Source organism: Choristoneura fumiferana, chromosome Z (assembly GCF_025370935.1).
Source record: "Choristoneura fumiferana chromosome Z, NRCan_CFum_1, whole genome shotgun sequence".
NCBI lineage: Eukaryota > Metazoa > Arthropoda > Insecta > Lepidoptera > Tortricidae > Choristoneura > Choristoneura fumiferana.
The window spans coordinates 21345326-21358982 of record NC_133472.1 but is presented as its reverse complement, the minus strand read 5'-3'; the positions used below and the strand labels follow the sequence as shown (position 1 = coordinate 21358982).

General features: G+C 36.7%; 1 protein-coding gene across 1 annotated transcript in view; it reads left to right on the top strand.

The window, feature by feature from the left end:
* The window catches only part of LOC141441231 (glypican-6-like), a 92992-nt gene that overhangs the window by 56464 nt on the left and 22871 nt on the right, over positions 1–13657 (top strand). Inside the window, exons 3-5 of the mRNA XM_074105904.1 lie at positions 5542–5665; positions 9481–9591; positions 11512–11668. Coding sequence (XP_073962005.1) covers positions 5542–5665; positions 9481–9591; positions 11512–11668 — 392 coding nt within the window. The remainder of the gene's footprint in view (positions 1–5541; positions 5666–9480; positions 9592–11511; positions 11669–13657) is intronic.

Here is a 13657-nt window from a genome sequence, read left to right as displayed (position 1 = left end):
ACCTCGCTATTGGCGCTATTCTCAGATTTAACAGGTACACATGCTGGTTGCTGGCCTGTATAGTGAAAATGCGTTCGTAACGGATGTGGCGCTCATATACATTCCTATAATATTACAGAACACAACAACACTAAGCTACAAATACAATTTATTAGATTGATTACTGCATGCACTGGTGGTATCTTAAATTAATTTATCTATCATAACTTCCCTATTATATGTTCAGAAACGACTATCAAATGGCCTTTATTAAGAAACCTGGTATCTGGGGGTGCATCTTAATGTTTACATTAAAGTATCGGTAATACTTTTTTTAACAATGCATATCTGTACATATTGTAGAAAACTTATGACATGCATGTAGATAATAATTATTATTCAAAGTCAAAGTCAAAGTCAAAGTCAAAGTCAAAGTCAAAGTCAAGTCAAGTCAAAGTCAAAGTCAAAATACAGGCCATATCTGAACATATTATAGAAAACTTATGATATGCATGTAGATAAAGTTATGTATGCGGCTATACATAATTAGGCATTAAAACACTCGTGTGATCTTATCTTAAAACCACACTCGTACTTTCATGCCTCATTATGCACCAGCCACATAAATACCTATTATATTTGTCTTGTTCCTTTTCCAAATTCTTCGTACAAAAAATATAGACAAGGTTAATTGCCAGTGTCTGCCTCTGTTAGTCGTAGGATCATTACAAAATATTCAACTACATAATTGCAAGAAATCACTCGAAAATGTGGCCATAAATAACCTAAACCCTTAAAAATTCTATAAACCGAAACCCAGTACACCAAACTGCTTATATTTCACATTTGACAGCTGTACTACACTCATTTATGGCTCGCAAACACGACAACAATGTAGCACGTTACGGTAATTTCGAATATATGTATATCAGAATAATTTTCTTGGCCTTCTGAAACGACGGACCAATTAAAAGTAATTGTCTGCTGCAAGTGAAATTAAATTGACCAATGAGAATGCGTCATTTATAACTTTTATAAGGTTTTTTTCTGAAACGCATAATATTCACAAATATAAAAAAATGTATGAAAAAACGCCTCAGCATTTACTTTTTCAGCCTGCCGCACACTGCATTGCACTGGCTAAACAGCCAGGCTGCCTAGTGCGCGGGCTCCCATACATCCTCGCTATGTTGCTGCCTAATGAGCGCAGACCTTAATACAGTTTTTATATTATAAATACATATGGGGTTTTGGGTGCTGGCCATCAAGGACGGACTTGTTTAAAAAACATTAATCTCGACGTTCCATGAAAGAACATTTCACTGTAGATAGAAAAAAAATAGACTGAAAAATTTCGTACTTACCTACTTAGTACCGCGATGAAATGCACAATGGTTTCCCATAAAAGTGATGCTAAGTCGGAATTTGATAATCTGCCACGGCGGAACTTGCGGAAAGTAACAAGAAAAATTTCATTTCCGGTGCTCATGAAAGAAACTCATGTCAGTTTGACACGAGTTTGTATGGGCGTGTACACGAATAATCGGGTCGGTATTTCTATGTCGGTATTATCCGGACCAGTAAATAGTGTCACCCCTCCCGCCGATTTTAGTTTTTCTTGTGTGACATAATTATTTTTTTAAACGAGTCCGTTCTCAGTGGCCAGTACGCACCCACATATTTAAAAAATCAAAACGTCATCGTCGTCATGTCCGACCTGCAGGGCTACTACGAAACTCAAAACTCGAGCGAAGTTTGTATCGTACCGTCCCTCGCTCTTGTATAAATAGTATAAGTGTTAGAGGGACCGCACGACACGAACTTCGAGTTTCGAGTTTCGTAGTAGCCCTGCTGCTGCGATGCTGTGGCATTTTTCATACTTAAAAAATTAAAGCATTTTCTGCATATTAAGAAAAAAAAAGATCCCATAAAAGTCATGAATGACGCATTCTCATTGGTCAATTTAATTTCACATGCAGCAGACGATTACTTTTGATTGGTCCAATTAATTGTCGTTTCAGCACGCCGTGAATTAAATTCAGTAATTATATTTTAAAAAGTCGTATCGTATTATGCAATACAATTGATACGACCTGTTTTCGTATGTGTTACATTGTTGTCGTGTTTTGCGAGACATAAATGAGTCAGCTGCTAAATGTACATATATAGGCGGTTTTGGGTTCTGGATGTGGGTTTTCTATGGCCACATTTTCGAGCAGTGTTGTGAAAAGGTCTTTAAGTAAGTATACTTTTTTTTTCTAAGAATTCTTGAGATAACGCTATTCTAAAAGTTGAAGGAGTCATGTAAGTCATGTTCTACATGATAGCACATTTATGCCACGTACACAGATTGACAAGCGTGTGTTACTCTTGTATTACAATACCTACAGTGCACCAGTTCGCAAGACCCATGTTGCGACTGCTGCTCTCGTCAAAGTCTGGCTTCGAATCGCTGGCAATTTATGCTCTATTATCGAGAGTAAAAAATCGTACCGTAGAAAAAGTGACTGAGGCAATTTCGGCTCATTTCGAGGACAAAGAAAAATATTTTTTAATAGTTTATACAAAATGATTAAATCCCCTTGTATCACGAAGCAATAGAGGTCGGGCGACTACAATGAAATGGATTCTTAGCAAAACCTCTATAGAACAGAACAGTATTGATCGCCCCCGCCCTTACCTATATATACCTACCTATGTATAGCTTAGTATACCTACTTAGTCATACAAGTAGATGTAGTAAAAGCGAAACAATAGGTTAACCTAATTATCATGACCTATCATAAATCGGTACCATTGCCTTCAGGTTCGACATGTGTAAATAAAATTTCATAAAAAAATAGCAGCTTTGTAACAGTTTTAAACCTTTTTACCATTACGATTTTGTCGTCGGGAGAAGTATATTATTTATGGGAAATAATAAGTGCAGCGACTAATGTTTTATTAAGCATCCGCAACGGAATATCTGTTTTTGTATGTAAGCAACGGGTTAATACAACAGCTTCTATTAAACTAATATGCCATCTTTACAATACCAGCAAATTATGCAAAATCGAGCGACAAATTACAAACAACAAACAATATAACTCGGCTACCGATACGATAAATATATTATCTTCAAAATTGATGACTTGGCGACTAATATTATAAGTCAGCTACTTTATTTATTTTTGAGTTTCAATATCTGTCTACTAATCAAAATCAACACCCAATAAAGAGCATCGTAAATAATGACTTTGCAACTAAATTAATAATTCGTCTTCTTTTTTAATGAAAATTAGCAAAACACCTCGTGGTGCGCCGTCGCGGGAATGAGAGCGCGCACGCGCCGTAACCGGCCGGCCCGCCAATGAGCGTGCTGCATTCAGAATAACGCAACGAGTCGCATGTATTTTTTTACAATTAGACACGATTTAGAAGTGCTCGAATTCAAAAATACACCTGATTCATAATAGGTACGTTCATTACCTTTTGAACCTCAGAGTAGAAAATAGAAGACCCGCCATAGCGGGGCTTCGTCGACTTAACACTTGTCTTATTTACACAACACAGAAGAAATTATAGGTTCGGTCGTTGCCTTTTGCACCTCAAAGCAGAAAGCGGGGCTTCATCGACTTTCTGGCGGGCCGCTTTCGCCTTGATGTACAACAAAGAATAAATGATAGGTTCGTTCGTTGCCTTTTATACCTCAGAGCAGAAAATAGAAGCCCCGCCTTAGCGGGGCTTCGTCGACTTCCTGCCGGGCCGCTTTTGCCTTAATACTCAACACAGAAGAAATGATAAGCGTTCATTGCCCATTGTACCTCAGAGCATAAAATAGTAACTTTCTTTTAAAAATTTAATTAAAAATGATTTATTGCAGACCAGGATCCATAGTTTGTTAGTCATAATTAATAATACATAAGTCTTATTTTTAAGGTTTAGTATTGCATTTTCTTTGACATATCAGATCAAAATCAAAACAAACTTTCTGGCGGGCCACTTTTGTCTTGATACACAACACAGAAGAAATGATAGTTTGTTTGTTACCTTTTTTCCCCAGATTATCATTAACCATTTTTCATGTTTAATTAAAAAAAGATTTAGGCGCTTAGATATTACATAAATTCTAACAAAGTATAAAAATATTGGTCATAATATAAAATTTTACCTACAACTATTAATTTTTTGATGACAATATAAATAAATTTGATGTTAATTTATGGTAGATTCAGTCATAATTTCTGTATACAAATTTATAAAAATAGAGGTGATAATATTAAATTAGTCTGTTAAAATTTAAAATTAGATGCAATAAAGACACTTATTAGAAACTAAACATTTGTAGACATATTACAAATTTAGTTGCTATATAATAATCCTTTACTCTGACGACCATACATCTCACAGACGTCTTGATTTGAAAATATTTTTCAAAATACGGTACTTGCGGTATGCGGTAGGTACCTACTGCTTCCGCTACCTTCCCTGTTCCGCGGCTGCTGCGCTGCCGGCCAGCGACGCCGTGAGCCCGGCGGGTGCGCACGTGACCGTAGCGGAGCTGTCGCCGTCTCATAGACGTAAACTACGACCACCAGTGCACCTGCAGCAGCAGTGGACCAGCAGTGGTGTAGCGGTATAGCACGCGGTACGGAATACCGAGGACCTGGGTTCGATTCCCAGTGCTGGTCTTATTTTTCAGGTTTTTCTGTGCATCTATATTTCTGTTTGTATTTTCAATTTAGATTTTACGGTATGACCGTAAAAGTAAAAATTTGGAATTTAAATAAAAAATATAAAAAGATTCCAAAAAACCAATCGTAAATACGTTGTTTATATACTACAAATATGCACGTCTGTTGGTCGTCACCTCGGCGTTTTAGTATAAAAACATGGTGTCTTATTGACGTGACGTCGGTGTTTAAATTATATTATACCATATAAGTCCAGAATGTCTTGATGGCCTCGAAGAAAGGAAAACGGTTGCAGAAAACGAAAAACGGCTCCTGCTGCGTCGCCCCGGCATCTTTTAGATTTCCAAAGTATTTTTGTTGCAAATGTAACAAACCTTTGTCCTTACGAGCTGCCTTCAAATAGACAGTGGTTGTAAAATGGCCCAGTAAATGTGCCATGTATGACTGTTGTCATTTTCTTTATGTTTTAATTTATAAGTGTTTTTATTATTTAAATTAGTTGATTGGTTCAAGAAATAAAGATATTTAATGTGTTTTTGTTCGATTTTGTCTTATTATAAGAAATACTGCGACTGAGTTAAGTTCCTAAAATTTTGTTCATAGAATTTGTGGTCTCATGAATTAATATAGATTATTTTTAAAATACACCATATTGTATTTAATTGTTATAAACACGTACATATGCAATAAAAAAGCTAAAAAAAAAATAACATGTACATTAATTCTTAGTACCGAGTTTTAAAATCGACGTCTCTGACAGTACATCGGTGTAAGTGCTACGTAAAAACCAGGTCGTCAGTCAAAGGTTAAGACACAATGTACTATTGCATATTATATAAACATCCAATGTTTTGCGTCAATGTAATAAAATAAAGTGCTATTGTTGCAGATTTTTTTCGCAAGTTGCTGCAGATCTCGCGGGAGGGCTTCCACACCATGTTCAAGCGCACGTACGGCATGATTTACGAACAGCATTCCTACGTCTTCGAACAACTGTTTGAACAACTCGAACGGTAAGCGTACTACCGATGGTTACACAATAAGTACCATGCTATTCCCTGACCGTTTTTAGGATTCCGTATCTCGAAAGGAAAAAAAATGGAACCCTTATAAGATCACTTTGTTGTCCGTCCGTCTGTCAAGACCCCTTTTCTCAGGAACGCGTGGACGTATCACGCTGAAATCGATATCGAATACTTAAATCTGCGGTCCCTTGAAGCCCTGAAAACTTCTAAGTCTACGCAATGTAAAGTTACAGTCGTTAAACAACGTGTTTCCATACAAATAGCAGTGCACTGAAAACCTGTAGGGCCCTTCCAGTTGTCCTAGAAACTGGAAATTTGCTATGAAGGTAACTATTATAACACAACCAACTAGAAAATTCTGAAAATCTCTATTTTTTTGTCTGTCTATAAATATTTATGACCAATTTTATCTGACCCCACACTGAGTACATTTTGCTTAAGAGTAGGGCTCTGCATACACTGGATGGTTAAAATCACACGGAAAAATCGAGAAATATCTTGAAGACACTATTCCCGTTTACATACCTAAAAATCTGCACGGAACCGGTGCGCGAATCCGACTCGCACTTGGCCGGTTTTTAGTGTTATAAATGTGGCGTTATCTGGGAAAAGGTACCTTGTTGTCGGTATTGAGTTATTTTTATCTCCATAATCAATATACATTTAGCTATCGAACCATGTAAGAAACATGAATGTAGGTTTAATAGATATTTAAAAAAAAAGGTTGCCAAAAAAGCGAGAAAAGGTGATTATGAGAAAATTGAATTCAAACTTATACACCAAATAAAAGTATGTTGTTGTTGGAAGTTACATAGATAACATGCTATTTGAGGAGTAGATTGTACGGGCTTTCAGGTTTCAAGAACAATTTTGTAATTGGACAACTGTTTTCCTATAGTTTACCTTGCAAAGTGCATAAAGTAAAAAAAAAGGTTGATGTATTTTTTACTTAATTTTCTATTTATAGTATATTTCCATTGGATTTTATCGAAGGAACAAATATTTTGCGTAATTGGACACTAAATAAGAACTACTCCGTTTTGAATTAACGTTGTTTATTATAATAAGCCTTTTTATCACAATCAACTTTCAATTATTGGGCCCGCCCATTGTCACTTGAATTTGCATATTCTTCAAGGTGTATCTGTGACTTTAGTTCTTTGGCGAATTGCCGTATTCCGTGGTAAATCCATTATCTTTGAAAAGGCATTAGCCTTTTTAAGACTGTGCTATTGAAATGTACTGTGCTTTTCGCAAACGTTTTCCGTCAGCCCCAAAGCTTTAAATTTCGAGCTAAAAGGTTCAAGTCTTTCCGAATATAATGGATTTATCAATCATCTTTGTATGATAATGATAATAATATAATCAGTACTCAGTAGTAAGTTGTGTCGGTTTTGAAAACTCAAGTAAAACTACCTGGTTCTACCTTTCGCTAGAGAAAATAAACTTTACTCGTAGCATTAAAAAAAACCTTCCAAGATCGTGTCGGACACGCCAAAATAGGGTTCCATAGCCATCACGAATAAATGGTGTAATATTTTTCTAAGGATTTCGTATTTTGTACGGAATATTTCATGTTAAGGTATATTGTATACCTTAGGCTGCTATTTCCTCTTAAAATACTAATAATTATTAAGAAAACTTAACCGTTATAGTTTTCCTTGTAAGTTTGATATACTTACTACCATCCTGATTTTTTTCAAATTTTAGGGGGGGGGGGAGGGGGCGATTTTAATGAAAATTGGCACATTTATTTTGCAAACAAATCACTGAATCGAAAAATCGTTCTAGCAACTGGTTTTAAAAGACCTATCCAACGATACCCCACACTACAAGATTGGATGAGAAAAACAAAATCACCCCCACTTTACGTCTATGGGAGGTACTGTAAAAAATTTAAAAAAAAAACAATCATTATTTTATACTTAATTTAATACTGAACTACAAACGTTTGTGAGTTCGGCTGAAGGATGAAATTTGGCGTACTTACGTATTAGTTTGTAACCTGGGCCCTGGATTAACTCAGATACTTTTTGTCTCGGAGAGTTGCATAACTCACGCGGGATAGCGATAAACGAATTCTTGACAGACGAAGTCGCAGTAGTGTTGTGAATTTAAACGTCGAGGCGTAAACTACAAACTCGAGCCGCGACTGCTGAGTCTAGAAGCCTCGAATCTCCTCGACTGTATAAGCTTCAAACGAAAAAGTTCGTGTTATAGGCGTTACTGCTCATGAACACAGAAACCTCCAGTCTTTAGGCCTCAAGCATTATTAAAGGTTTCTATAAGGTTTAGGTTAGGTCTATAAAGTTTGAAAATGCTTTTAACAAATCAGAACATTCTATGACATTATTTGCTATACACCGTGTTTTTCTTTATTTCCATTAACTTTGGAAAACGGCTCAGTTCACTAATATGAATCTGATAATTAAATAACGTTTTGGTCATATTAAAAAAAAAAATTTTTTTCGTCTATATTTTTTTTCGTGCATATAATAACTTCCATCATTGTTAATAGTCAAATTGTAAAATAAAAAACTTTACAAGTGACATGGACGTAACATATAAGAAAGACAAAAAAACTCACTTTTTCGAGTTCCGTACCTAAAAAAGGAAAAACGGAACCCTCATAGGATCACTTTATTGTCCGTCTGTCTCTTAAGACTTTTCTCAGGATTGCGTGGTGGGCGGAGGTATATCCTCCTAACGCCCAAGTCAAATTTTTGATCTATGAACATCAAAATTTATATCATTTATGATAGTTTGATTCAAAATTACTATAAGTCCTTTATAAAGGACTCTGGGCGATAGGAGGATATATATACCACTGATGATTGGTTTTCAAAAAAACAATCTTAATTTGATTGCTTAGTAACAATATCTCTTGTCCGGGTGAGCGGTTAGTTCCAATGGAGTGCCGAAAAAGTTTCTCGATGAGGGCTACGGCATAGATGTCGCTAGCGTCACTGCTTAAGTGGCTAAATAAGAAACAAACAAGCTGAGATATATGAGGTGCATAGGGGAAATTCGTGTCGGTACCGTTGACCATCAGTGGTGTAGCGGTATCGCACGCGGTACGGAATACCGAGGACCTGGGTTCGATTCCCAGTGATGGTCTTATTTTTCTGGTTTTTCTGTGCATCTATATTTCAGTTTGTATTTTCAATGTAGGTATCAATATTTAAAAAATAACATTATCTAACGCTCATTGTTTGAGCTTTTAACGCTTGACTCAGGCCTTCAAGGTGCGGGCGGCTTGAGCTTTCAATAGGCCCGTTTTTTTAAAGCTTGAGCTCTTTATGAAGCCCGAGTCTTGAAGACTTACTCTTAAGAGCTCATAATAATATAGATCTTGAACTGTTGTGCTTGAGCGGTTCTGAACCGTCTCACACCGTTTTTAGGGTTCCGGAGCCAAGTCTGTCTGTCTGTCTGTCTGTCTGTCTGTCCGTCCGCGGCTTTGCTCAGGGACTATCAATGCTAGAAAGCTGTAATTTTGCACGAATATATATACATATGCCGACAAAATGGTACAATCAAAATTTAAAAAAAAATTTTTTTTTTGGGTTCCTCCCATAGACTTAAAGTGGGGGTGATTTTTTTTTCTCATCCAACCCTATAGTGTGGGGTATTGTTGGATAGGTATTTTAAAGGGGTTTGCTAAGACGATTTTTCGATTCAGTGATGTGTTTGCGAAATATTCAACTTTAAAGTGTCAATTTATAGTCTAACGTCAACAAACTACCTACGAGTATCAACAAGCAATATCTAACGAGAAAGTAAGCAATAAAGCTTTTTTATTTCAGATATTACACTTTGGGCGATACCAACTTCGAGCTCATGATGGATCATTTCTTTGGCATACTTTACCAAAAAATGTTTAGTGTGCTCAACTCCCAGTACAGTTTTGACGACAAGTAAGTTAATGTTCTATTTATTAATACTGGATTCGAGTTTTTTTTTATCCGTCCTATTCGAAAACTAAAGACTGGTTCGCCAATAAGTGCGAGCGAAGTGGGTCTTTTTACCAAAATATTATTTTACAGAGGTTAGAAATAAGATTTGAATTCGGAAAATGAATTATTGGTGATCCGCTATACGACCAAAGAAATCGAACTCTGGTATTGTGTAATAAAGCTCAGGGATATGAAATGAGTTGAGTGACGCTAGTTTTATGCTAATTAAAAAAACGCGTTTTATTGTATTCTCATAGGGGGAGATAATAAATAGTTTTTTCGCACCTCTCCTTCAGAAAAGTAATTTTTCCTCCCTGACGAGAGGGAGCAAAGTGCAACTTTTCTGTTCAAGGCTTTTCTAAGTGTTTTATTGCAAATGCTATTTTTTGAAGTTAATAATTTGTAAAGCCACGCCATTTTCTATGCTGGTTGTTCTTTAATAATATTTAGATTTTTTTTCAAGTTTCTGAATGCTCGGTGTGTAAAGTAGTATGAGCCACTCGGCTGCAAAATTATTTTCATCTTGGGCGTTAACACTTGAATCCCTCATTACGCTTAGGATTCTACTTTAGAATCCCTCGCTACGCTCAGGATTCTATTGTAGAATCCTTCACTACATTCTGGATTCAATGTACGCCCTCGCCGTAAGTACACCATTTTGCTCCCTTGTGACACAAAATTACCTCGGGCTTCGTGCTTTGAATCCCTCGCGCGCTCACGATTGTGCTTTAGAATTCCTTGCTATACCCAAGATTCAAAATAACACCCTCACCGTAAAATATAATTTACTCCCTCGTGATGCAATCCTCTATTCTCTATACATAGCACATAGCGATGAAAACTTTCCAGTCCTTTGTCCACTATATAATTGTCCTTTAAGCGGGGACGTTACCTAACCCAAACCGCAGAGCTGACCTCAATTCTATTGTTTCAAAAATAAATCTAGACAATGAATAGGTATATTATTTGATAAATTTGTTTGTTTGACGAGTTCGGGGATATGGATAGAATGCCAAGAAATCATGTGGCGGTGTTTCCCATTTATTCCATTAACCTACAAAAGCGTTAAATAATGAAGTCTTGACTTTTAAACAAATGTATCCTTTTTTGATTTTTTGAAATATTGGAATCACCCGTACCGTCAGATGTCACGACTTTACCTTTATTTACAGTAAACAGAACAACGACTGACCCCTATCTCTGATGATAGTGCAGATGAGTCATGAGGCGAAACCGTACTTGTTTAGTACCAGTCGATTATTCACTCTTAGCTTTTTAGATCAACTACCCAAAGATAAAGATAGATAAAGATATTAAATTGAATATATAGATGTACAATAATTTGATGTCCTGTCCTTCATGTCTTGCCTTTCAGCATACATTTTTTTACTTATGAATTTAAATACAATAAATTTATTATACAATAAAAAAATAGGAAATAATTAAATTACAATCAATATTACATTAATGTACCCAGCTCGGGTAATGGAGTAATGGTCATTTGTACTATCTACATATGTATGATAAAGAGATTAATTTGTGTGTTTGTCTCTATGCGAGGGGAGTAGTTCCAGAGATCTCCCCCATCTTTGGAACTACTGAAAGTACATTATTTAAAACAAATACATGTACTTTTATCCCGGAAACGTGCAAAGTTCCCGCGGGACACACGAAATTGTGGGCAACTATTTGTTTATAATTATTATGCAGGCTGCATTATAGTCAAGAATTATATATGACTTAACGCAGCCCAGGGAAGAGTTGATCTGTGCAGGTAGAGTCACCTCATCTGACGGTATATTTCGTGATTTAACCATTAAATTTTATAAACCAGTAAAAAATGCAATAAATGGTTGTTTTAATGAACTGTTGCATGTATAGGTATTTAAAGTGCGTGAGCGGACACATGCGGGACATCCAGCCGTTCGAGGACGTCCCGCACAAGCTGTCGGTGCAGCTGCGGCGCGCGTTCGTGGCCACGCGCACCTTCCACAAGGCGCTACGCGCGGGCGCCGACGTCGTGCGCGACATGCTGCAGGTACGTGGCCCAGCGCCCCAGAGCCTGTTGCGTGCGCAGACAGTGCTCCATCGCTCCATATAATAAAGTTTTTTCACACCGCTACTACTCTATTCTCTTTCTCACTTGTCACTTGAAAATGTAACCAATATGAATATGACTGTTACTGATACGGCGATTAGTTGGCTGATAGGTGAACATAACTGTCGAATGTGCTACGTAGTAACTACGTAGTATCTGTGATGCTATTAGGAATCCACCGCGCGCGCTACAGGCGTCTCCGCTACGCCAACGATCGATGCTGTTGGGGCTGTAACGAAACGACGCCTATGGACAGTTGCGGCTACCATTTCTACCTGTGTCAACTCCCTTTTATGTTTAGTTTGGCGTCTCCGTAAAGATTTATTAAGGATGGAGATTATATTTGCTTGTGCGGTACAATCATATCACAGTACCAGGGTAAAGAAGTCTTAAATGTCATGCTCAAAGGTTGCACAAACAGTGGGCCGGTTTATTTCTACATTAGCTAGGTACTTACTAATGTACTGGGCTACAAAAATAAGAAGAATCATAATATACGGTTTGGTAAAGTCTCGCAAATGTATAAAGTCACATGAGGCGAATTGATCAATAATATATGTTTATTTTTCATGCTAAGCGAAGTTCATGTACCTACCTTCCCATAAATGCATAACTACCGCAGTTACCGCACTCACAGACTAACTAACTGGAATAGTACAGTTCCTAAAATCGATAAAATTGAAACAAATAAATCAATCATATATCTTTGCTAAAATACAGCTAGATCCTTTTTAAAAATAAAATTGTGAGTATGGCAGTACGACTTTCGTATAAATACTGTAGATCGCCAACGCATAAGCTTGTTCGTTCTATAAATAGACGCTGGCGTTTTAACAGTGCCTTACTCTAAATTATAATTATGTTTTGTTGAGAGCTATTTAAGTGATAGTTAAAAGTGTGCTTTCTTGTGTAACTGGACTCTACCTATTTTAGAACATAAATATAGTTTTTATTGATTTTAAATGTAGCTTATTTAAATGCAGTCGAAAGTAGAAACTTTTCAAAGCTTTACAAAAATATACATAATTATTACCTATACATGTATATAATTGGTATAATCGCCAGCGTCGCCAACGCGCGGTATTTTTATGAGACTTGTCACAACCAGAAATTGAAAATTGACATTAACAATAAGCTGCTATATTACATTGATATGCTACATTTTTGCTATTGAGTACGGGTTCTTATTTACCTAATAAGACAGCTGCCTAATAAGATGTCTATTCATTTGGTACTTATGGTGTGTGATCCCTTTAGCGGCGTATAATTACAGACAGTGCCAAAAACTGCGTGTCCCATTTAAACTTTATAAAATAATATATAATTGCATACACAAAATATTAATGTATTATTTAAGCAAATTGTTATTGAAGACGAATATTTGGCCTTCGTTAAGTCGGCTTTAGCTTTAGCTGTGAGTCATGTTTCAGCGAGCAAAGTCGTTTGGCGAGCGTTGCTCCCGCCGCGCAGGCACGGGCGCGGATGTGTCACCGGCGCCGCCGCCACATCCCGGGATAATGTCTAATTGTTTCTCCACTCGCTTCCTATACTGACCTATATAGATGTAATTATAAATATGTCACACATTGTGCCTTTTAGCATCAACCAAAGCAATTAGCGAATCTAAATCAAATTATTGCTACAAAGTTGTGTCATGTACTGTATTTGAGTGTCACATCTAAACGGTACCTTTATCGAATTAAATCCCATCGCTGGGCTCAGACAACTCTATCGTGAACAGATGGTTTCGATAGCCAAAACAATTCTATTGGGTCATATCTGCATTTGTTCTTTGTCAAATCAATGAGTAACCAGCCGACCTAAGTGTTCATCAGCTAGCTTGCTTACTAATTGATTGTGGCTTTCTTGGCTATATTTAGAGGCGTGATCTCATTGATTAACAAAGTTGTTAGGTGCTCTTCGTTTATT